A 26,537-nucleotide genomic window follows, 5' to 3' on the forward strand; every position below is an offset into this window, starting at 1 on the left:
CCCTCCTTTTTTCTTTCAACCTCTCTATTTCTTCCACTTCCTCTCTGCCTTCCTCTATCTTTTCTTCACCCTCTCTCTTCTCCTACTATCTTTAATCATCTATCTTCCTCACTTTCTTCCTTCTCCTTTCTACCTTCCTCTGTTTATGTTATTTTCTGTTTCTTTCTCCTCTCCAGCTTCCTTTCCATCTTCCTCTATCTTCATCTCTTCCTCTCCCTCCATCTACCTTCACTTTACCTTCCTTTCTAACTTTCTCTTTCTCCACTTCTATTCATCTCCCTTTCTTCCTATCTCTCTCTTCCTCTACCTCTTTTTTTATTCCACCTTCCACTTCTTACTTTCTTTCTTTGCTTTTCCTATTTTCCCTTTTCTCTACTTTCTTATCTTCCTCTCTCCTTCTCTCTTTTTTCTTTCTCTTTCCCTCTCTTATTCTTTCCTCTCTCCCTCTCTTTCTTCTTTCTCCTTTCTACCTTCCTTTCTGTCTTCCTCTCTTCATCTTCTGTTCTGTTTTTTCTTCCTCTACAGCTTCCTTTCCATCTTCCTCTATCTTTATCTCTTCCTCTCTCCCTCTACTTCTCTCTTCCACCTCCTCTCTACCTTTCTTTCTAACTTTCTTTCTTCATCTTACTTTCTCTTCCTCCATCTCTACCCCGCTCTTCCACTTGTCTACCTTCCTTTTTTGTCTTTGTCTCTGTTATCCTCATTCCTCTCTTCCTTATTTTCTATCTTCCATTCTCCCTTTTCTCTTCCTTTCTATCTTCCTCCACCTTTCTTTCTTTCTCCCTTTCCTTTTTCCTCCTCTCTACCTTCTTTCTTCCTTTCTCATCTCCTCTTTCTCTCCGTCCTTCCCTTTTCCTCACTCCATTCTCTTACATTTTCTCCTCTTCTGAGTTCCTTGCAGTGCTCCCTGCTTCCCAGGCTCCTCAGAATCTTCCTTCTCTTCCTTCTCCCCATCATACTCTGTACCACCCTCCTCTCTGTCGACCATAGTATGAGCCCTGAGTGACTGTGCTGCCTACCGTGACTGACTTGGCCGGGCAGCGCACACCTGGACAGGGTGAGGGAGCCGGCAGCAGTGGGCACCTATGTTCTCCGTGTCACTAAAGTGTCGCCTGGGGATCATAAAGCGACGAGTGAAAGGTATGAAAACCCCGTGACGAGACCTGCAGCGTAGTCAGCTATTAACTGTTCTGTGACCTGACAGACTTGCCTTTAAAGGGACACTAAACCTGCAATGCAAGCAATGGTTCCCTGCATTTCATGCTTGGGGAGAGGCTGAACTGTAGTGTTTATCCAAGGGATGACTGACTGCAGAAACCTCCCAGACCCCCATGATCACTACTCCATGTCCAGTCCTGAGCTGCTCTTCTGATGCAGCTGCAGTCTTACAGTCTGCAGACTACGGTTTAGTGGCCCTTTAAGACACCTGACTTCAAGCAGGACAAGATGATGGTTAAGAGCCTGCACTTGGAAGAATTAGGCCGGGTGCGCTTTAATGCTACAGTATAGCAGCATACCTGGAATAGATTATTATGAAGGCGACTCTGCAATGCACCACAGGGATCCGGAGATACAAATAATGCTCAGTCTAGAAGGAAAGTGTGGTAGCCAGGTATGCAGCACTGCTGCAGGGAAATGGTGCTGTGCAGGGTTTACCATATTGCTGTATTTTATTCTATAGACGGTACTTGTTTTATTAAGCTATTACCTAAATGCCTCTAAATCTGCACCTTAAATCAGCAATCTCCATGTAACATTATACTCCATTCACATCCCAAGCTGCATTCAGAAATGCCCTGGTTTCTGTGTAGCCCTAACCTTCCTTCTACTATTGGTGTGTTGTGCTTTATAATGGCATATGTGATGTTGTGCACGTGTCCCATAATGCACTGCACCATAAATAATTTACTTAAATTGGGGAACAGAGAGGCACCTGCAGGACTCGTGGCTGCGTGCCACAACTGTTGGCACAGATTAGGAAATTGTGCATCTTTACTCCAAAACAAATGGTTAAAGTCATCTATATAGTCAATATCCTACCGTATTGTGTATGCAGGGTCATATACAGAATACAAAAAAACAGTGTAACCGAATCCTGCAGTCGCATGCTATTCCCCTGCTGCTTGCTGTCCTCCTCCTCAGCTCTGTGGAGGCTTCGGCGGCTAGAGCAGGTTAGTGTTACTCATAGGTGGCAAAGCTTATTTCTTCAGTGCCGCATCTGATACATAGCCACGCATGCTCTGTATGCAGCGCGGCCATAGGAGCGGCAGAGATAGGAATTGGAGGACGAGCCCTGCATCTGAGGAGCGGGAGAACAAAAAGCCTATGTGAGTGGCAGGTGTACCAATTCATCCCCAAATCCACCAAGGATGTTATATTTTATGACAATCAAGGGGGTTATCGGATGCTGATGCAGGACACTATAGGGGCAGTATTATAGTAGTTATATTCTTGTACATAGGAGGCAGTATTATAGTAGTTATATCCTTGTACATAGGAGCAGTATTATAGTAGTTATATTCTTGTACATAGGAGCAGTATTATAGTAGTTATATTCTTGTACATAGGAGCAGTATTATAGTAGTTATATTCCTGTACATAGGAGCAGTATTATAGTAGTTATATTCTTGTACATAGGAGCAGTATTATAGTAGTTATATCCTTGTACATAGGAGCAGTATTATAGCAGTTATATTCTTGTACATAGGAGCAGTATTATAGTAGTTATATTCTTGTACATAGGAGGCAGTATTATAGTAGTTATATTCTTGTACATAGGAGCAGTATTATAGTAGTTATATTCTTGTACATAGGAGCAGTATTATAGTAGTTATATCCTTGTACATAGGGGCAGTATTATAGTAGTTATATTCTTGTACATAGGAGCAGTATTATAGTAGTTATATTCTTGTACATAGGAGCAGTATTATAGTAGTTATATTATTGTACATAGGAGCAGTATTATAGTAGTTATATTCTTGTACATAGGAGGCAGTATTATAGTGGTTATATTCTTGTACATAGGAGCAGTATTATAGTAGGTATATTCTTGTACATAGGAGCAGTATTATAGTAGGTATATTCTTGTACATAGGAGCAGTATTATAGTAGTTGTTTTCCTGTACATAGGAGCAGTATTATAGTAGTTATATTCCTGTACATAGGAGCAGTATTATAGTAGTTATATTCTTGTACATAGGAGCAGTATTATAGTAGTTATATTCCTGTACATAGGAGGCAGTATTATAGTAGTTATATTCCTGTACATAGGAGGCAGTATTATAGTAGTTACAGTATTTTCTTGTACATAGTAAAGATATATTGATGGGTTTTGTGGTGTTATGATGTTGATGTTCTCTCCTGAACATAGTCACTAATATCAGACCAGTGGGGGTCTGACTCCGGACATCCCTGCCGATCAGTTGTTTGAAGGTATCACTCTTCAGTGTTTAACTGCAACCCCTTCAGAGTATTGGTGGAGCACTAGGAGTTGAACCCCTGCCGATCTGATATTAATAACCTATGTTGCAGATAGGGTATCAATATCATTCCACCGCAGAACACCTTTATCTTTTTAGAACAACTCTGGAATTGGTTGAGAGAGACCCACTTGGTACATCAGAAATGTGCTGCTACCAGTTGTCACTTCCCATCCCCCACCCCTTGGCAGCACATCCAAAATGCATTACTCAGTATAGAGCCACAATGAGCACAGGAGAAGCCCCTTCCAGGCTAAAGACCTTATGAAATCTTAATTCTACCCTGCTGAGATTCGAGCGATGATCTTTAGGGAAAAGCCGGCTCAGATCTATGTTTTATTTTTCCCTGTTAAAGTTATGAGACGGTTTCTGGAGAGGTGTCACTTCATATAAAGGATTTCCAAAATGTTGCACAACTCCAGAGACGAGCAGCTAAATTAAGAAGGGGAATGAATAGGAGACATTAATTCTGAGGATGGGCTGTCAGGCCTGGGTTTGTGCTGGAGATGAGATCCTGCAGGGAGATGGGCTCAGCCTGTATCACACGTCATGGCTGTCAGACGTCGTATCTGATCTACAATCATCCCTCGGTCTCCGCTTCTACCTGTACATAAGCGGTGACTATTAGTACACGGGTCAATAGGGGACCAGATATGGGGTCATACATGTCCTGCTATTTAGGGGTAGTACCTAATAGGCTGCTTCCATGTAACTTCCAGGTGTCTAAAGGGGCAAAGAGCTAACATTCTGCTAGGTGACGCTGCTACATGGAAGGCCCTATGGGGGTACTGTGGGTGACATTGTTATGGGGGTACTGTGGGTCACATTGTTATGGGGGTACTGTGGGTGACATTGTTATGGGGGTACTGTGGGTGACATTGTTATGGGGGTACTGTGGGTGACATTGTTATGGGGGTACTGTGGGTGACATTATTATGGGGGTACTGTGGGTGATATTGTTAGGGGGTACTGTGGGTGACATTGTTATGGGGGTACTGTGGGTGACATTGTTATGGGGGTACTGTGGGTGACATTGTTATGGGGGTACTGTGGGTGACATTGTTATGGGGGTACTGTGGGTGACATTATTATGGGGGTACTGTGGGTGATATTGTTAGGGGGTACTGTGGGTGACATTGTTATGGGGGTACTGTGGGTGACATTGTTATCGGGGTACTGTGGGTGACATTGTTATGGAGGTACTGTGGGTGACATTGTTATGGGGTTACTGTGGGTGACATTGTTATGGGGGTACTGTGGGTGACATTGTTATGGGAGTACTGTGGGTGACATTGTTATGGGGGTACTGTGGGTGACATTCTTTTGGGGTACTGTGGGTGACATTGTTATGGGGGTACTGTGGGTGACATTGTTTTCCGGGACTGTGGGTGACATTGTTATGGGGTTACTGTGGGTGACATTGTTATGGGGGTACTGTGGGTGACATTGTTATGGGGGTACTGTGGGTGACATTGTTATCGGGGTACTGTGGGTGACATTGTTATGGAGGTACTGTGGGTGACATTGTTATGGGGTTACTGTGGGTGACATTGTTATGGGGGGTACTGTGGGTGACATTGTTATGGGAGTACTGTGGGTGACATTGTTATGGGGGTACTGTGGGTGACATTCTTTTGGGGTACTGTGGGTGACATTGTTATGGGGGTACTGTGGGTGACATTGTTTTCCGGGACTGTGGGTGACATTGTTATGGGGGTACTGTGGTTATCCCTTGTAAATTACTGTGGGTGATTGTGTTATTGGGGCACAGAGGCTGAGATGGAGGCACAGTGAATGAACTTTGTGGGTGCACGGTCACTGACTTTGTTATGGGGACCCCGTGATGGGGCTCACATTGTTATAGGGGCACATTGGATGGACCTGTTAGCCAATTAATCTAATGACTGTTCCTGACTCTGTTATGGGGGCACAATGTTATAAGGGGGTACTGTTATGGAGGCACTCATAGTGACTCTGTTAGGGGGGAGACTTAGGTTGTCCGTCTTATGAAGGCATTTCAGATGAGTAACATGGGAGCTCTGTGGTTGATGGGGATGCTGGTTGACTCTGTTATGGAGGTACAGTGGCGGCTTACAATATACTGGGGACTCTATGGAAAGCTGTTGCAGAAGCATTGTGTCTGATACTGCTATAGGGGAAATGGTGTTATGGATTATTACAGCTATTGTAGCGCGTGGAGTGGCACTATGGCTGGTGAAGGCACCAGTATGGAGTGACTGCCTCTACTGGTGATGACGTGGTGCTCGGGACAGTTCTGGAGGCTCTAATGCAATTGCTCCTTGGGTCTTTCCAAACAGGATCCCTGCTGGCAGCTCTCTGCACCTAGAGATTTTTATACAATTGAATTCAGCAACACTTCACGATGGGTGTTGTAGTTCTGCATATTTACATGCATATGTAATATACAGATAATTCACTTATGACTATTAGGTGTATTCTGCAGGACACGGTGTGTAACTGCTCGGCTGAAAGCAATGCGTCTCCCCGCGTGTCAGCTCACATGTAACCGTGATGATGATCTGATTGGATAGATTACTGACCTGTAGATATTGGTTACAGTAAACAGAACAGACGCGCGCGCCAAATTCTCTGCCCCTGCTAAAAGTGTCACATTGTATAAGTGTTACAGCAAATGTTACACAAACAAGATAAAAAGTAACAAACCAAACAAAACACTCCATATATAGCGATATGCAGCATGCTGGTATAACCTGGGCATCTCCTGTATATAATTATATATGTACAGCTGGTATAAGTTATACATCTTCTTGTATATAGTGATATGGACCATGCTGCTATAACCTGGGCATCTCCTGTATATATTATATATGTACAGCTGGTATAAGTTATACATCTTCTTGTATATAGTGATATGGACCATGCTGGTATAACCTGGGCATCTCCTGTATATATTATATATGTACAGCTGGTATAAGTTATACACTGCGTACAGAATTATTAGGCAAATGAGTATTTTGACCACATCATCCTCTTTATGCATGTTGTCTTACTCCAAGCTGTATAGGCTCGAAAGCCTACTACCAATTAAGCATATTAGGTGATGTGCATCTCTGTAATGAGAAGGGGTGTGGTCTAATGACATCAACACCCTATATCAGGTGTGCATAATTATTAGGCAACTTCCTTTCCTTTGGCAAAATGGGTCAAAAGAAGGACTTGACAGGCTCAAAAAAGTCAAAAATAGTGAGATATCTTGCAGAGGGATGCAGCACTCTTAAAATTGCAAAGCTTCTGAAGCGTGATCATCGAACAATCAAGCGTTTCATTCAAAATAGTCAACAGGGTCGCAAGAAGCGTGTGGAAAAACCAAGGCGCAAAATAACTGCCCATGAACTGAGAAAAGTCAAGCGTGCAGCTGCCAAGATGCCACTTGCCACCAGTTTGGCCATATTTCAGAGCTGCAACATCACTGGAGTGCCCAAAAGCACAAGGTGTGCAATACTCAGAGACATGGCCAAGGTAAGAAAGGCTGAAAGACGACCACCACTAAACAAGACACACAAGCTGAAACGTCAAGACTGGGCCAAGAAATATCTCAAGACTGATTTTTCTAAGGTTTTATGGACTGATGAAATGAGAGTGAGTCTTGATGGGCCAGATGGATGGGCCCGTGGCTGGATTGGTAAAGGGCAGAGATCTCCAGTCCGACTCAGACGCCAGCAAGGTGGAGGTGGAGTACTGGTTTGGGCTGGTATCATCAAAGATGAGCTTGTGGGGCCTTTTCGGGTTGAGAATGGAGTCAAGCTCAACTCCCAGTCCTACTGCCAGTTTCTGGAAGACACCTTCTTCAAGCAGTGGTACAGGAAGAAGTCTGCATCCTTCAAGAAAAACATGATTTTCATGCAGGACAATGCTCCATCACACGCGTCCAAGTACTCCACAGCGTGGCTGGCAAGAAAGGGTATAAAAGAAGAAAATCTAATGACATGGCCTCCTTGTTCACCTGATCTGAACCCCATTGAGAACCTGTGGTCCATCATCAAATGTGAGATTTACAAGGAGGGAAAACAGTACACCTCTCTGAACAGTGTCTGGGAGGCTGTGGTTGCTGCTGCACGCAATGTTGATGGTGAACAGATCAAAACACTGACAGAATCCATGGATGGCAGGCTTTTGAGTGTCCTTGCAAAGAAAGGTGGCTATATTGGTCACTGATTTGTTTTATTATTTTTTTTGAATGTCAGAAATGTATATTTGTGAATGTTGAGATGTTATATTGGTTTCACTGGTAAAAATAAATAATTGAAATGGGTATATATATTTTTTTTGTTAAGTTGCCTAATAATTATGCACAGTAATAGTCACCTGCACACACAGATATCCCCCTAAAATAGATAAAACTAAAAACAAACTAAAAACTACTTCCAAAAATATTCAGCTTTGATATTAATGAGTTTTTTGGGTTCATTGAGAACATGGTTGTTGTTCAATAATAAAATTAATCCTCAAAAATACAACTTGCCTAATAATTCTGCACTCCCTGTACATCTTCTTGTATATAGTAATATGGAGCATACTGGTATAACCTGGGCATCTCCTGTATATAAGTATATATGTACAGCTGGTATAACCTGGGCATCTCCTGTATATAGTGATATGGAACATGCTGATATAACCTGGGTATCTCCTGTATATAATTATATATGTACAGCTGGTATAACCCGGGTATCTCCTGTATATAATTATATATGTACAGCTGGTATAAGTTATACATCTTCTTGTATATAGTGATATGGACCATGCTGGTATAACCTGGGTATCTCCTGTATATAATTATATAGGTACAGCTGGTATAAGTTATACATCTTCTTGTATATAGTGATATGGACCAGGCTGGTATAACCTGGGTATCTCCTGTATATAATTATATATGTACAGCTGGTATAACCTGAGCATTTTGCTTAGTATTTTCTTTCTTTTGTGGCGGGATGAGACTTCTTTTGCGCTGATGTTTGATTGAGAGGGTTAATTATTTTTCTATAAGATGGAGTATCTTCTCTTCCGGGACTTAGTTCTGTATAATCTCCTCGCCTCGTTCTGTGTGGTTAGTGAATGCTTCAAAGGAACAGCTTAATTAGCAGAGAAATCCAGAGCTTTTTTATGTTGACATTAATAATAAAAAAATAAAATTAACTTTGCCGCCTGTGTGTGTTTTAATTGCTGCTTACGAGGCCCTCAGTGCATCCGATGAGATCTTGAAAGTAACATTTGGAATTTGCTTTTTGCATATAAATGCAGCAGAGCTGGATGGGTTTTACCTCCCGAGACTCCTCGGATGCTGCAGGGTTACAGTTACTGTGATAAACGCCTCCTCCAGCACAGAACCTCGGGAAGTTGGATGGACTCAGATCTGCAAGTTTTTGTATAGACTGTTTTTTTGAAACTCATTTGCAGAACCTATATTTCTATACTGGGGAATCGCTCAACTAGTAATCCCCTAGTATATTCCAGTTAATAGAATCTCTCCAAACAGTGGAGACGGTTTACCACTAATGTACACATGGAACAGAACCACAGCCCCATAGAAATGAATTGGTCCGCACCCATTCCGCAAAACGGCCGTCTGAATGAGCTCTTAAAAGGGAGGCTGAAAACCTGTGCAGACCTAATGCTTCTCCCAGCTGAGGGTTTGTTACAACTGTATCCGGTCTAGACAATCCTCTGTAAGCCAAGCACATGAGAAGCACAAGTCTCCCTCCTTTCCTGATAGTTTGTTACAATGTATCAGTGCAGGTAAGGGTGGGTTCACATCTGCGTTATGGATTCCATTATGGCTTTCGGAAAATAACGGAATCGATGAGACGGACGTCAAAAACCAGGACGGATCCGTTCTGCTCCCCATAGACTTATATTAGGACGGAAGTCAAAACGGAAGCCTTTATAAGGCATTCCGTTTTGATCCGTCCTAATAGAAGTCTATGGGAATCATAACGGATCCGTCTGGTTCCCGTTATGCAAGGCGGAAAACAAAGTGCTGTCGACAGGACTTTTTTCTCCGTTCTGCATAACGGAAACCAGGACCGATCCGTTATGATTCCCATAGACTTCTATTAGGACGGATCAAAACGGAATGCCTTATAAAGGCTTCCGTTTTGACTTCCGTCCGAAATACAAGTCTATGTGGAGCAGAACGGATCCGTCCTGGTTTTTGACGTCCGTCTCATGGATTCAGTCATTTTCCGTTATAACCATGTTATAACGGAACGCCATAACGGATTCCAGAACGCAGATGTGAACCCACCCTAACATGTATCAGTCTGGAAAAACGTAAAGTGGCTGGCAAAGAATTTAAAAAAGGCACGACTGCTATCTTTCAGAAACAATGCCACGCCTGTACACAGGTAATGCTGCCCAGGCCTGTTCATGTCAATGGAGCTGCAGTACCAGACGCTATCCACGGACACTGGTGGCGCTGTAGTTAGAAGAAACCAGTCATGGGTTGTGTCTGGTATTGAAGAGAATGCAGATGAATTGCAATACTACATACAACCTGTGGACAGGCATGGCGCTGTTTTTGTAAGAAAGCATGACCTGTCATTCCTGCCCAATTGCTGGCTGCTTCAGGTCCCCGCCAGAGCGGAAGTCCCATGACCGCTGCAGCCAATCACTGGCCTCAGTGGTCACATGTGGCACGTCACTGCTAATGACATGTTTGTGATGTGTTATTCTAAATCATGTGACCTCTGAGGACAGTGATTGGCGGCAGTGGTCACAGGACCAAGACCATTGGGATTGTCGTCTCCCCATTAAGGCCTCTTGCACACGAACGTGTGCGGCCCCTAATGCACGAACACCCAACATGGGGCAGCAGACGCAGCGGATTGCGGACCCATTCGCTTTAATGGGTCCGCGATCCGGCCATTCCCCAAAAAGATAGGACGTGTTCTATCTTTTTGCGGAACGGAAGTATGGGACGAAACCCCACGGAAGCACTCCGTAGTGTTTCTGTAGGGTTCCGTTCCGTGCTTCCGTTCCGCATCTCTGTATTTGCGGACCCATTGAAGTGAATGGGTCCGCATCCGTGATGCGGAATGCACACGGAACGGTGCCCGTGTATTGCGGATCCACAAATGCGATCCGCAATACGGCCACGAAGCGAACACGTTCGCGTGAAAGAGGCCTAAAAGCTACGCTGTTGGATTCTTAAAGATGGTTGCAAGGCAAAAATAGAAAATGCTGTAATACCGCAATGTCGCCACAATTCCCGGGCGGCTCACAATCAGCCCAGTGTCTATCATTTCTATAAAACCCTCGAATTCCCATATGTATAAATGGATAAGAAATAAAACCGCCACATTAATCCAGCGGCTGTTGTGTCTATGGATCCGCCTGATCTTTATTACTGTCCTGCTCCCACAGTGCACACATGAACGGAGCGGACGCCGGCCCAGATTTTGCATGTGATTACGAGGCCTGAGCTCTGGGCTATTAGTGCAGCTGATGAGGGTTGTAGGTGTCGGTTGTCAGAGGATCAGTCCGCGGAGCTCGGTCAATGTGAGCTGCAACGTGAAAATGCATTTCCTAACGACGCTAATAATCAGATGGAAGTCAAGGAAAGGTCAGAGCTCCCCTTTATTGTAACGCCGTTTCCTGTGTGGACTCTGGGGCGTGATGACTAATGCAATCGCAACACTGCAGGCGCTTTGCAGCACATTAGACCGTGCGCCTCAAATTAAAGTCCGTCAATAGAGATGAGCGAACTTCTGTTTTAAGTTCGGCGTCTAAAGTTCGGCTTCCGGTTAGCGGAGGATCCCGATATGGATACCGAATTACGTTGTGGTCCGTGGTAGCGGAATCAATAATGGCCATTATTGATTCCGCTACCACGGACCACAACGGAATTCGGAATCCATATCGGGATCCTCCGCTAACCGGAAGCCGAACTTTAGACGCCGAACTTAAAACAGAAGTTCGCTCATCTCTATCCGTCAAGGCTAAGTTCACACGTTGAGGATTTGTCTGTACGTGTTTTACTAGCAGCAGAAATCCGAGGCGGCCGCTTGGATTTATGCCACGGGTTCACATGCGGCTCTCCGCCGCCGTCATCGAGTGGAGCCAGTCCGCAGCTTTTCCTTTCCGGAGTCTGCAATGGCGCTGACACAAGATTTTTTAAATTTTTTCACCGGATGTGAATAGGGTTGCGGAAACGCGCTTCACTGGTGATGTGAGTTTCTGAAAACCTGCATCAAATCCTAGAAGTGTGAACTTGGCCTAAGGCTTCATGCACACAGCAGTACAGCTCATGTGGATTCTCTGAGCAGTTTACATGGGGACTTCTGTGCGTTTCTGCATTGAAATCTGCGCCAGATCTCACCCTTCGTATTGCAAAGGGTGAAATCTGCCCTGAAAATCCGCACAACGGACCAGCTGCAGGTTTCCAAATCCACCCCCGCAGGTCAAGTTCCACAAAAATATGCACCATGGACACGAGGTCTGGAAAATCCCCTTCACTTTGCTGTTACTTACGCTGCAGATTTCCGTGTACGTGGATTTAGGTGCAGCAGAAATTTCTGCGACTGTCCCTTCGTGTGAACAGGGTTTATAAGAAGTCCAGGCAGCTGCTGCAGAAACAAAAGTCCGGGTGAATGGAACCGATTCTCCGTCGCAGAAATTTCAGTTGCGGGTTTTGTTGCAGAAAATTCTGCCGCTGAAAATCCGTTCCGTTCACCTGGATGGGGCGTGCAGAAATCCAAGTGCTTGAACCCCCCTCCTCCTCCTCCTCCTTCCCCATTCAAATGAATGGAAATGATTCTCAGTCGTGGGAAATTCTGCAACAAAATCCACAGCGTGTGAAGGCGCCCTAACCCTAGCCGGACGTATGTCTCTTTGGCTGTTGAGAAATTTCAGGGTATGATGGGAGTTGTAGTTTTTAATTTTTATTTATTTTTTCAATCTGTTTTTAAGTATAAGTTTCAGAACCACATCACCCCCCATGGGCAGCAGAAACTGCATGTACTTGTGGGGTTCCGTGCGTCCCTTCCCAGGTGTCATCAACATCACATGATAGAAGGATGTTCTTGGGACGTTATTATATTCAGCACTTTTGCCACAGTCGATGTGTAAATTAATAAGTCATTATATGATAAATATTATGTGGAGAAACCTGAACTCCGCTGTTGGAGCCATTAATGACAATGCTTCCAGAATCTGATACATTGTTGCGAGTCACATTAAAGATGGCGGCTCCTGGTTTCTAAATCTGAAGCTCTGTGAGGTTTATGTTGTTGTGACGCGGGGAGCGGCGCTCTTAATCTCGATGGTTGGATTTGGCTTGGAAAAATTTTGCAAATTTCTTACAATTTGAGTAACTTTATACTAAGCGGATACTGAAGCAAGGTGTGCCCGGGGTGATATACCAGGGGAACAGTGATGGAGTCTATGGCAGGGATGGCCAACCTATGGCTCTCCAGCTGTTGCAAAACTACAACTCTCAGCATGCCCAGTCTGCCTACAGCTATCAGCCTACAGCAGGGCATGGTGGGAGTTGTAGTTTTACAACAGCTGGAGAGCCGCAGGTTGAGCATGCTTGGTCTATGGGGTAAAGCACTCTACAGAAGGTGCGGAATCGCACAAACAGTGGACATAATGTGGATTTTAAAATCTGCACAGCAGGTCAATTTCTGCACACAAGACCAAAGCAGAGTACACCTGACGTTTGTCTAATCTCATGCGCTCTGCTGGTGTCACTGCGGTTACCATGTGCATCACGTGCACTTACCCTAAGGCCCCTTTCACACAAGCGAGTTTTCCCGCGCGGGTGCAATGCGTGAGGTGAACGCATTGCACCCGCACTGAACCCTGACCCATTCATTTCAATGGTTCTGTGTACATGAGCGTTTATTTTTTTTCACTCGTCAGTTCTGCGTTGCGTGAAAATCGCAGCATGTTCTATAGTCTGCATTCTTCACGCAGCCCTGGCCCCATAGAAGTGAATGGGGCTTCACTGGATCCGCAAGCAGTTGCGGATGCGATGCGTTTTTCACTGATGGTTGCTGAGAGATGTTGTTTGTGAACCTTCAGTTTTTTTATTACGCACATGAAAAATGCATTGCACCCGCACGGAAAAAACTCAACAACTGAACGCAATCGCAGACAAAACTGACTGAACTTGCTTGCAAAATGGTGAACGCATCCGGAGCCAATCCGCCACGCTCGTGTGAAAGAGGCCTAAGGGTACCTGTACACTAATGCAAATTTCAAAACAAAGAATCCTGACTTATGGGTTTTCCTGCACCAAACATCACAAATTCTAATCGCAATTTTTGGTCCGGACCTGATGCGTTTTTTCCGCAGATCTCACGCTTCATTGTAAAAGGGTGAGATCCGCAGCTAAAACTGCAAAAATAATTGACATGCCTCGGATTTGGTAATCCGCAATGCAGGTAAATTTTCACGCGGAAAAAGAAATTCTGTAAAGTGTACATGAGATCTGTTTAATCCCATGCACATTGCTGGTGCAGTAATACGCAGTGGTTTTTCTACACGGGATTCTGTGCAGAAAAACCATGTGTATTCCGCTATGTGTGCAGCTACCCTAAGGCCCCTTTCAGACGAGCGAGTCCCACACATCTGACTCGCAGCGTAAGTATGCAGCAGCTCCCGTCCTGACCTCCCAGCACCGACGGGGTCGCATAGCACTACATTGATTTATGATGCTATGTAACCCTTAGGCTACGTCTACACGACGACATAAGTCCCGTGACATTTTGTTGCACTAATGTCGCGCAACAATTTTTATAATGGCAGTCTATGGTGTCGCACTGCAACATGCTGCGACTGCGACGCAACAGTCGCAGAAAATCCATTTGAGATGGATTTTTCTGCGACTGTTGCGTCGCAGTGCAACACCATTAGACTATCATTATAAAAATTGTCGCGCGACTTATGTCGTCGTGTAGACGTAGCCTAAGGGTTACATAGCATCATAAATCAATATAGTGCTATGCGACCCCGTCGGTGCTGGGAGGTCAGGACGGGAGCTGCTGCATACTTACGCTGTGAGTCGGATGTGTGGGAAAGGGGCCTTAGATTACCGCACAGCAGGTTTTTCCGCACACTTCTCTGTGGGGTTTTCTGTGCATTTCCGCATTAAATCTGCACCAAAACCCTTGTGTTATTTGCAGGTTTTGTTGCGGATTTGCAGCAGATATCAGCCTTTAATTGAAACGGGTGAAATCTGCACAAAAGCCAAACCAAACGGACATGCTGCAGAGTCAGCTTCTGCACAGAACGTAAAAGCAAAGTGTGCATGAGATTTGTCAGATGTCATACACGTCTCTGGTACTGCGGTTTTTCCACATGACAATTTGCGCAGAAAAAACCCCCACGTAAATGCTTTCCACTTGTGTCAGTGGTGAGCGGCCACGTTCATTCACTTCTCCATTGAAGCTGGGGTTAAGGCCTGGACCTTCTTATTTTTGTAACAAGGGGGAGAACGCAGCGGTCTTTTCTCCGCGTGTTGTTGGACCTCCGTTAGAAAAAGGGAATTTTTTCTTAAATTTTTTTATTAGCATCTCATTATTTTTACGCGTCTTCTGAAATGAAACTCGACGTTCTTTCCGAGACTTTTCCTCCAGTTCAGTTTGTGTCATTTCTGATTGTTGGAAATAGAAAAAGCAAACACATAATTTACCGCAGATTTTTTTTCTGCCTTTCTGCCAAACTTCATTACACAGAGAGCGGAGCGGCGCTCGGGCCTGACGGTGCGCTCACCGCTAATTCATGCTGATTTTCCGCCGTTCAAAGTCAGTTAAGACATCCGGCCGACAGATACTTGGTAAACTGAAGAGGACAGATGGGGGGGGGAACGTGCGGAGAGGGGAGATCTAAATTAAAGAACAGTGGACACTTCTGGTAACAGTCTAGGGTTGTAGTCAATATCGCCCTCCTCCCCCACCCAGCATCACCTCCGTAGGTACATGATGGAGTTGGGTCAAGGGTTTTTGGGACATGGCTTCAAGGATCCCCTCCACTCAGCCCTAGTGATGTTCATGCGGATGTCTAGCTCACAAACATCTAGAGAAGGTTCAGACCATGTGTGGTGTTGGTCTTGCAAATTGGACTGGGCTTGTCCCGAAACGCGTTGACGTTACTTGCACCCAGCAATAAAGACACTTTCCTGGATCGACCCCTCTCCTCTGGATAAACTCAGCCACTTCTATACCATTTATTTCATTGAAGAAATGTTGGTCAAGTTGAGATCAGGATTTGGTCAGGTTCTTCCAATGCCAAAACATGTTTAAGACGCCTCATTGGACCCCCAGGGCATCGTTTACTGGAACAGGAGTGGAGCTAGAGAATTTTAATTGATCTGAGAGCCTCGGTCCATGAAGAACAGACCCAAGATCGCCATTCCTTCTCCACCAAACTTTAGAGTTGGATCTAGAGTCAACTTTACGCCAGTCCAACCAACTGTGGGCCCTGCCGAAAGTAAGTTCCTGGCTCTGAGTACCGTCGATCTCCAAATCCATGAAGCTCAGGGCCTTGTTCCTGGCCTTAATTTCAGAGGCGGTGTGTACAGTGCAGTGCCATATGCCCTTCAGTAATCAGTTGTCCCATTCTGCACACTTTGGTTGACCACTGGTGGCGGTCATCTCTAAGTTCTTGTGCTTGAGATGCCAAAAGACCATATAAGAGGACACCAGTACGGCATACGGCAGGTGAAGGAGCCCTGTTGTAAATTTTGCATCTTGCCCAGAAACTTAAAGGGGCATTCCAGTAAAAAAAGCTTATGCACTAGACATAGGATAGGTGGGGGGGTCTTGTGTCGTGATCGGAGGGAGGGGTCCCAGTAGTTGGACCCCCACCTTTCTAACAGTTATGAATTGGAGATAACAACCTGTTCTTACTGGAATACCCCTTTAAGTCCGACTGGTTCTCGGTGTTTCTAGAGCAGGGATGGCCAACCCGCGGCTCTCCAGCTGTTGTAAAGCTACAACTCCCACCATGCCCTGCTGTAGGCTGATAGCTGTAGACAGTCTTTGCATGCTGGGAGTTGTAGTTTTGCAACAGCTGGAGGGCCGCAAGTGGGCCATCCCTGCTCTAGAGGTTCCCTCTTCAAAGTGACAGCTGTGAGCATGACTTTTTTTGGATTGGTGCCCCCCCCCCCCCCCCTTATCACGGTGCCAGGTCACTGAGCCCTATAGTATGACCCTGCTGGATGACTGTACACTTAGATGTGATTGCAGTGTCTGAACCCGATACTTGGCGGCGGGGGGGGGGGGGGGTGTATACTTTTGAACAGGTAGAGAATCCGTTCTATACCACGATGCAGAGTAAAGCAAGTAACGCTGATGCCCAGGTACCAGTGCAGCCCTGGGGTCTGTGTCTGCCGGGGGGTGAGCGCGCCTCCTGATGCACCTTTACGCTCTGAACCCAGTGAATGGCTAATGTAGCGATGAGTCCCCCCCGAGTCCCGTCTCGATTATGGAGATATTAAGCCATTGAGTTCAACTGCATTCGATTTAATTTCCTGGAAGCCGAGGCCGGCGGTTTATTTGTAGATATAAAATCTTCTGCCTCTGCATTCTGCGCAGTCGAAGCAAGAAAAATCATTAAAAATGGGTCATCGAGATCATTGCTGCAAATCTACCGCCGGTAGCATTATCCTGCCCTCTAGTGGTAGTCGCCGGGTATAGCACCAGTAACATTTCGGGGTGCTTCTATCTCTTTATTGATTTCAATTCTGTTGCTTATATATCTCCAACCCATTCCACAGCGCTGTCAGCATCTGCGTCCATCGCTGCCCCCGGGGGGGGCAGTCATAATCAAAATCTGCCCCCTTCTCCCTTTCCACTGCTGCCCAGTGCCAATCTGCCTTTCAATTGAATAGGAAGGCTAGTTGCTATGGATACAGCTACAACCTTTATATATGAGGTTGTCAGGCAACTTGTCCTTAGCAACCAGTTTACCTGTATACCGAGGTCCTGAAGCCTGCCGGGACCTCGCCCACCCGTTTATCCATCATTCACTGTCACTTTAATAAGATTTTTGTTGAAGCAAATTTGGGTGGAGAATCCCTTTAAATTGTTGCCCAAGTCACATGTATTATTGGAATATTAAAGGGGTCCTCAGGCCTCATTTAGTTGCACGATCCACTGCTTGTAATATACTTTGTGCTTCAGTCCCTCTGCATTTTCAAGAGCTCTGCCTGCCGTCAGTGAATAGAGCTCAGAGAATAAACTCTTGCCCCGACCATCGCATGTGTTACTGGTAGACCAGGTCTATGCTGTTTCACTGTTGCAACCTGCAGCTAGGTCTAAACAGCTATGCTCTTATTTTCTGACAGCAAGCAGAGATCTTGAAAACCTAAAAGTGAATGGCTCCTTAAAAAAAAAAAAATGTCAACCCCTCTTCTGCTGCCGGAGAGAACTACAAGTCCCAATATGCTTCTGCAGAATTACAAGCCCCAGCATTGTGGCCGTCGAATCTCGCTTCATGCAGACGTTGCCCCCTTTTTCCACCTTCCGGGACGTGGCGGCGACGTGAACCTTTTGCTGGTTTTAACCCATTAACCCTTTGTCGCCAGGGTGGTTTTGCAGCCACTGGATCTGAAGGGGTTAAGTCGCGCTTGTCTTATTGTTCTCGGCTGTTATGCCTCCGCAGCTCGTGACGGGAACATGTCAGCCCCGTGCATGTGTAATTAAGAAATCTCTTCTGATTAGCGTGACAGGCCTGTTATTAAACTGTCTTTAGGGGGTTTTTTTCTCTAAATTCTGAGACGTATTAAGTGAGCAGCTTCTAAAACTGATGCCCCTTCCCCTCCCCAAGCTAAAGTATTCTGTATTCACATTCATACATATTTACAGTCCTCTCCCCCCCTCCCCCCCCTGTCCAGATAATGGACTCTTCCTACAGAAGTAATCCGGTCACGGACGCCACCGCCGGTCATTTATTGGCACAACTTTGGGGGAGATATATTATCTCCATGCGCCACTTTTGGCGTAAAAAAAGTTGCAAACAAAGGGGGGCACATTTATGACGTTCACCTGTTTTTGGCAATAAAATTAGACCATTTATTAAAAGTCGCACAGCCACTGATGGATTAGACTCTGCCCCCTGGTGGTTGTTCTTCAGTAGGGCAGGTTCATATTCACTTACACTGGTCTAATTTATTTACACATGAAAAAAGTCTTTGCAGAGAAAATTCACGTTTCCAGGAAAATGCAAAAAAAATATGTAAATCTCAATCACTGAAAACAGAAAAAAAAAAAAAGGCACCAGCCTGGGGTGGAGGAGAAATTAGACCGTTTTTGCAACAAATTTAGGAAAGTCCCAAAAGTTTGAAAACTTCTGAATTAGGGCCCTTGCACACGACCGTATGCCCTCCGAGACCTACGGTAGGTGAGCGGGCCATATGTCCCAGAGCGGCATTGATCGGGAGCACACAGCATTATAGATTACAATGATGCTGTGCACATTGGGCGGCCCACGGGGCTATTGTCCCGCACTTATAAGATCATATGGCCCGACGTGCACAGCATCATTGTAATCTATAATGCCGTGTGCTCCCGTGCGCACGATCAATGCCGCTCCAGGACATATGGCCCGCTCACGGACTGTATATCTCGGAGGGCATACGGTCGTGTGCAAGAGGCCTTAGTCTAAAAAAATCTAAACAGTCGAACGAAAACAGGCGCAATTTCAGTAGTGAATGCAACTAACAAAATAAGACTGTCTAAAACTGCTTTTTTTAGACTAAAAACAGGTGTGGACACTTTAGTAAATGTGCCTCGCTGTGTTTACGACTTTTTAAACATAATTTGTTGCAAGTGGAGTTTTTGCGCTGCCCTGTTTTTGCGCTGCCCTCACCACTTTTTTAAAAGGGGAGGGCCAAGTGGGCCTGATACATTTATCTTCATTTCCACTTCTTTTGAGGCACAACTGAGAGCAGAAATCTGTGGCAGCTCAGGTCGTCCGTAGATTTCCTTCTGGCGCATGGCCTGTCAGACCTGGCACCTATATATGACGAGGACTGCGCTTTGTCCAGCATCGTAAAATGCCAGTCTGTAAAAAATCTCCCCCGAAGTTTGTTATAAATCCCATGGGTTTCCCGTCTTTCTGTATCCTTACGTCCTAGGCTGCAGCAGCTACATCCCTGTCTAATAAAACTTCCTCCCTCACTGATGTCACTATTGAACTACACGTCCCAGCATTCCTTGTTTGTTAGGCCTCATGCACACGACCGTTGTGTGCATCCGTGGCCGTTGTGCCAATTTCCGTTTTGTTTTTTTCGCGGATTGCATCCGTGATCCGTTTTGCATCCGTGATCCGTGTTTCCTGTCCGTCAAAAAAATATGACCTGTCCTATTTTTTTGACGGACAACGGTTCACGGACCCATTCAAGTCAATGGGTCCATGAAAGAACACGGATGCACACAAGATTGGCATCCGCGTCCTTGATCCGTGGCCGTAGGTTACTTTCATACAGACGGATCCGAAGATCCGTCTGTATGAAAGCTTTTTCAGAGCTGAGTTTTCACTTCGTGAAAACTCAAATCCGACAGTATATTCTAACACAGAGGCGTTCCCATAGTGATGGGGACGCTTCTAGTTAGAATATACTGAGAACTGTGTACATGACTGCCCCCTGCTGCCTGGCAGCACCCGATCTCTTACAGGGGGCTGTGATCCGCACAATTAACCCCTCAGGTGCTGCACCTGAAGGGGTTAATTGTGCATATCATAGCCCCCCTATAAGAGATCAGGGGCTGCCAGGCAGCAGGGGGCAGACCCCCCTCCCTCCCCAGTTTTAATTTCATTGGTGGCCAGTGCGGCCCCCCGCCCCCCTCCCTCTATTGTATTATTTTCATTGGTGGCACAGTGTGCGGCCCCTCCCCCGCCCCCTCCCTCTATTGTATTATTTTCATTGGTGGCACAGTGTGCGGCCCCCCCGGCCCCCCTCCCTCTATTGTATTATCATTGGTGGCCAGTGTGCGGCCACCCCCGCCCCCCCCCCCCCCATCATTGGTGGCAGCGGAGAGTTAGAAGCATCATACTTACCTGCCAGCTGCGATGTCTGTGACCGGCCGGGAGCTCCTCCTACTGGTAAGTGACAGGTCATTAAGCAATGCGCCGCACAGACCTGTCACTTACCAGTAGGAGGAGCTCCCGGCCGGTCACAGACATCGCAGCAGGTAAGTATGATGCTTCTAACTCTCCGCTGCCACCAATGATGCGGGGGAGAGGGCCTGGCCGCACACTGGCCACCAATGATATTAATACAATAGGGGGGGGGCGCACACTGGCCACCAATGATAATACAATAGAGGGGGGGGGGCCGCACACTGTGCCACCAATGAAAATAATACAATAGAGGGAGGGGGGGGGGCCGCACTGGCCACCAATGAAATTAAAACTGGGGAGGGAGGGGGGTCTGCCCCTTGCTGCCTGGCAGCCCCTGATCTCTTATAGGGGGCTATGATATGCACAATTAACCCCTTCAGGTGCAGCACCTGAGGGGTTAATTGTGCGAAACACAGCCCCCTGTAAGAGATCGGGTGCTGCCAGGCAGCAGGGGGCAGTCATGTACACAGTTCTCAGTATATTCTAACTTGAAGCGTCCCCATCACCATGGGAGCCTCTGTGTTAGAATATACTGTCGGATCTGAGTTTCACGATCTAACTCAAATCCGATGGTATATTCTAACATAGAGGCGTTCCCATGGTGATGGGGACGCTTCAAATTAAAATATACCATCGGATTGGAGAAAACTCCGATCCTATGGTATATTAACTCCTGACTTTACATTGAAAGTCAATGGGGGACGGATCCGTTTGAAATTGCGCCATATTGTGTCAACGTCAAACGGATCCGTCCCCATTGACTTGCATTGTAATTCAGGACGGATCCGTTTGGCTCCGCGCGGCCAGGCGGACACCAAAACGACTTTTTTTATCATGTCCGTGGATCCTCCAAAAATCAAGGAAGACCCACGGACGAAAAAACGGTCACGGAAAAACAGAACCCCGTTTTGCAGACCGTGAAAAAATACTATCGTGTGCAGGAGGCCTTAAGCTGTTTAAAACAAGGTTATCTCATAGGCTGCAAACTGGGAGGGGGGGGGGGGTGGTCTACTCTGTGTACAAGTTAAAAGGTCTCTCCCAACATTACATTCTTTATTCACAGTATAGATAATAAAAGTGAAACATATTTGCCATTTCCATACATCCAGTGAACAGTTCTGACAACTCATAGTATGGCGCCACCTGGTGTTCAGTTACTTACATGGTATGGCTCCACCTGGTGTTCAGTTACTTACATAGTATGGCTCCACCTGGTGTTCAGTTACTGACATAGTATGGCTCCACCTGGTGTTCAGTTGCTTACATTGTATGGCGCCACCTGGTGTTCAGTTACTTACATGGTATGGCTCCACCTGGTGTTCAGTTACTTACATAGTATGGCTCCACCTGGTGTTCAGTTACTGACATAGTATGGCTCCATCTGGTGTTCAGTTACTTACATGGTATGGCTCCACCTGGTGTTCAGTTACTTACATAGTATGGCGCCATCTGGTGTTCAGTTACTTACATGGTATGGCTCCACCTGGTGTTCAGTTACTTACATAGTATGACTCCACCTGGTGTTCAGTTACTGACATAGTATGGCTCCACCTGGTGTTCAGTTACTGACATAGCATGGCTCCACCTGGTGTTCAGTTACTGACATAGTATGGCTCCACCTGGTGTTCAGTTACTGACATAGTATGGCTCCACCTGGTGTTCAGTTACTTACATAGTATGGCTCCACCTGGTGTTCAGTTACTTACATAGTATGACTCCACCTGGTGTTCAGTTACTGACATAGTATGGCTCCACCTGGTGTTCAGTTACTGACATAGCATGGCTCCACCTGGTGTTCAGTTACTGACATAGTATGGCTCCACCTGGTGTTCAGTTACTGACATAGTATGGCTCCACCTGGTGTTCAGTTACTGACATAGTATGGCTCCACCTGGTGTTCAGTTACTGACATAGTATGGCTCCACCTGGTGTTCAGTTACTGACATAGTATGGCTCCACCTGGTGTTCAGTTACTGACATAGTATGGCGCCACCTGGTGTTCAGTTACTGACATAGTATGGCTCCACCTGGTGTTCAGTTACTTACATAGTATGGCGCCACCTGGTGTTCAGTTACTGACATAGTATGGCTCTCCCTGGTGTTCAGTTACTGACATAGTATGGCTCCACCTGGTGTTCAGTTACTTACATAGTATGGCTCCACCTGGTGTTCAGTTACTGACATAGTATGGCTCCACCTGATGGTCATTCACTGACAGATTTTTTTTTTTTAAATACATGAAACCCAGTGTGAAGAAATCTGTAGAATGGCAACCTCTCCTCATCTAGTCCTACTTTCACACAACTGAGGACTTGTTACAGTGTTTCAGTGTAGGAACTGCTCTGTGAGCTAACCACATCAAAAGCACAAATCTATCCACATCCAGTACTGCAGTGATGATCCTTAGATGGACTGATACATTGTAACGACCCCTCAGCTGTGTCGGGGAAAGGTTTGTCTTATTGATGCTTTATACAGATGTGATTCTGCAGTGTGTATGCGATTAACCCTTTCTTTCCTCTCCGTGTGTCGGCGCCATCCCTCCGCTGACAGATTTCGAGGTGTCGAGCGTTTCCTTTTCGCTCGGAGTCTATTTTTCCTGTTTATAACGATGTCTGGTAATTTTCTTGCACAAAAGACATTCTGTCTCCCGGGGTCGGAGTCATTTCTCTCTGTATGAAGCCCGACTTTCCTCCGGGGGAAAAATAAATGGAATAGATTTGATTGTTTTCGGTTTTTGGCGCGGAGCTGATTGTAGTTTTCTGAGTGAGGAAGCTGCCAGACGTCCCCGCTTTCTGGTGCTGGGTTTCCCCACCGATGGCAGTCCATGATAGATTATCAAATCTGATATACCCTATGTACAATGTCTGCCTTCCTTGAAAAGACCACCCCTCTAGAAGACCATTTTGGGTGGTCGCCTCCGAGGTATCGCTGTATAAAACATTATTGTAACGATGACTGTTTTATTTTGCTTCTTTAACCCTTTCACAGTGTTTCTGTGCATGATTAGAGCAATCTGTATTCATAAGGCCCAGTAAATGTTGATAGTGGTTTATTTTTATATATGCCATAGACCACCATCTGGTGGCGACAGGAAGTACTGCATGCAGTCTCTTACAGGTCTGTGGGAGTCGTTTGCATAGCGCACACAGCCACAGCTTTCCAGAATAAAGTATACTTAGGGACTATTATTCAATATGTGATTTATTTATTTTTTTGTCCTTGTCACTGACCTCTAAACACTGAGAACGTTTCTCTCGGTGAGAGAACCCGCGCTCTGACCACAAGGCACCTGGTCACTGCTCTGCCCCCCCTGGCAGCTGCACTCTCATCTGTCGTCTGTTCCATCAGTGCCCGCTGCAGGAAGAAGTGATTTAGTCCTTGTAAAGTAGCTTTTTTTTTCACCTAAAATTCAATAAGCAGCAAATTAATGAGTTTTGAAAAACATCAGAGGATGGTGGGAGGCGCGCTCGATGCTTTACCGATTAATTGACTCTTCTAATGCAATAGGAGGCACCGTAATGTATGGAGCACTTCTACCCTGGGCAACAGCTGTCCTTCAAAGTGAGTGGCAGACACTTCCCGGGAAAGGAGGCCCAAACTTCTTAAAAGGAACGTAGGGCTTGTCTATATTTTTTACACATATTTTTTCTACTCCTTTTTTTTTATTTTTTTATTTTTTTTGTATATGATTATAAAGGCGGCCATCTTGCCTTGGCTGCAGTAAACCGCTATCCAAGATTTGCTCTACAGCAGCCACATTGACTTCTTTGGGAAAGTATTGTGCACATGCTCTGCGACCTGTGCAGAGGTCATTGTGCAAGGAGGGGGAGTAGATAAGCTGTGACCTCTCCCACTGTAACTTGTAAAGTTTGCCAGTCACTGTAATACAGTTTGTGATGATGATGAGTTGAGTTCTGAGAAGTAATCAGTGCCAGTCTATTATGATACTAGGTGGCCATTGTGTAGGGAGGGGGAGGAGGTGAGATGTGACATTTCTTATTGTGAAGGGTGGATCCTGCTATCTGTATGTGTTACTGTCATTGTAATCCTGCCTGTGATGACAAGGAGAGGACCTCTGAGAAACAGTAGGTGTCATTTTATTGTAAAGCTTAGTGGTCATTGTACAGGGAGGGAGAGGGGGTAAGCTTAATTTACTATAAATGGTGGATGCTGTGTTATCCATATACAGGTGATGCTCGGCATTGTAATCTTGCCTGTGATGATAGTGAGATCACTTCTGAAAAGTGATTAGTAAAGAACAGTAGGCGCCAGTCTGTTGTAAAGCTTAGTGGTCATTGTGCAAGGAGGGGGAGGATGTGACTTGTGATTTCACCTACTGGTGAATGGTGGATTTTGTTATGTATAGGTTTTACTAGTCATTGTAATCCGGCCTGTGATGATAATGAGATGACTCCTGAGATGTGATCTCTGCAGAAAAGGTATTGTGAGACTAAGGCCTCATGCACACGAACGTTTTTTTTCACGGTCCGCAAAAACAGGGTCCGTAGGTCCGTGATCCGTGACCGTTTTTTCGTCCGTGGGTCTTCCTTGATTTTTGGCGGATCCACGGACATGAAAAAAAAGTCATTTTGGTGTCCGCCTGGCCGTGCGGAGCCAAACGGATCCGTCCTGAATTACAATGCAAGTCAATGGGGACGGATCCGTTTGACGTTGACACAATATGGTGCCATTTCAAACGGATCCGTCCCCATTGACTTTCAATGTAAAGTCCGGAGTCCCTTTTATACCATCAGATCGGAGTTTTCTCCAATCCGATGGTATATTTTAACTTGAAGCGTCCCCATCACCATGGGAACGCCTCTATGTTAGAATATACTGTCGGATATGAGTTAGATCGTGAAACCTCATTTCCGACAGTATATTCTAACACAGAGGCGTTCCCATGGTGATGGGGACGCTTCTAGTTAGAATATACTACAAACTGTGTACATGACTGCACCCTGCTGCCTAGCAGCATCCGATCTCTTACAGGGGGCCGTGATCAGCACAATTAACCCCTCAGGTGCCGCACCTGAAGGGGTTAATTGTACTATCATATCCCCCTGTAAGAGATCAGGGCTGCCAGGCAGCAGGGGGCAGACCCCCCCCCCCCTCCCCAGTTTGAATATCATTGGTGGCCAGTGCGGCCCCCCCCCCTTCCTCCATTGTAATAAATCGTTGGTGGCACAGTGTGCGCCCCCCCCCTTCCTCCCTCTATTGTAATAATTCGTTGGTGGCACAGTGTGCCCCCCCCCCCCGCCTCCCCCCCCCTTCCTCCCTCTATTGTAATAATTCGTTGGTGGCACAGTGTGCGCCCCCCCCCCCCTTCCTCCCTCTATTGTAATAAATCGTTGGTGGCAATCATTGGCCCCCCTCCCTCTATAGCATTTTCAACATTGGTGGCCAGTGTGCGGCCACCCATCTTGCGCCCCCCCCCCCCCCCCCCGATCATTGGTGGCAGCGGGTTACTAGCAATAGTACAAGATTCATACTTACCTGGGAGCTGTGATGTTCGTGTCCGGCCGGGAGCTCCTCCTACTGGTAAGTGACGGTTCATTTAGCAATGCGCCGCACAGACCTGTCACTGTCACTTACCAGTAGGTGGAGCTCCCGGCCGGACACGAACATCGCAGCAGCAGGTAAGTATTAATCTTCTACAAGTTCTACTATTGTACTATTGCTAAGTAACCATGGCAACGAGGACTGTAGTAGCGTCCTGGTTGCCATGGTTACCGATCGGAGCCCCAGCGAATAAACTGGGACTCCGATCGGAACTCCGCTGCCACCAATGATGATGGGGGGGAGGGGGGGGGAGATGGGAGGCTGCACACTGGCCACCAACGTTGTTAATGCTATAGAGGGGGGGGGCAATGGGGGGCGCACACTGTGCCACCAACGATTTATTACAATAGAGGGAGGAAGGGGGGGGGCGCACACTGTGCCACCAAC

At 46.1% G+C, this 26,537-nt stretch overlaps 1 protein-coding gene across 2 annotated transcripts in view; it reads left to right on the forward strand.

The window, feature by feature from the left end:
* Nucleotides 1–941: 941 nt before the first annotated feature.
* The window catches only part of GRIP2 (glutamate receptor interacting protein 2), a 92,393-nt gene continuing 66,797 nt past the window's right edge, over nt 942–26,537 (forward strand). For both annotated transcript variants that reach the window (XM_040408437.1, XM_040408439.1), the window contains exon 1: nt 942–1,140. In XM_040408437.1, coding sequence (XP_040264371.1) covers nt 1,086–1,140 — 55 coding nt within the window. In that variant the 5' untranslated portion in view covers nt 942–1,085. The remainder of the gene's footprint in view (nt 1,141–26,537) is intronic.

The sequence above is a fragment of the Bufo bufo genome, chromosome 9 (assembly GCF_905171765.1).
Source record: "Bufo bufo chromosome 9, aBufBuf1.1, whole genome shotgun sequence".
Classification (NCBI taxonomy): Eukaryota; Metazoa; Chordata; class Amphibia; order Anura; family Bufonidae; genus Bufo; species Bufo bufo.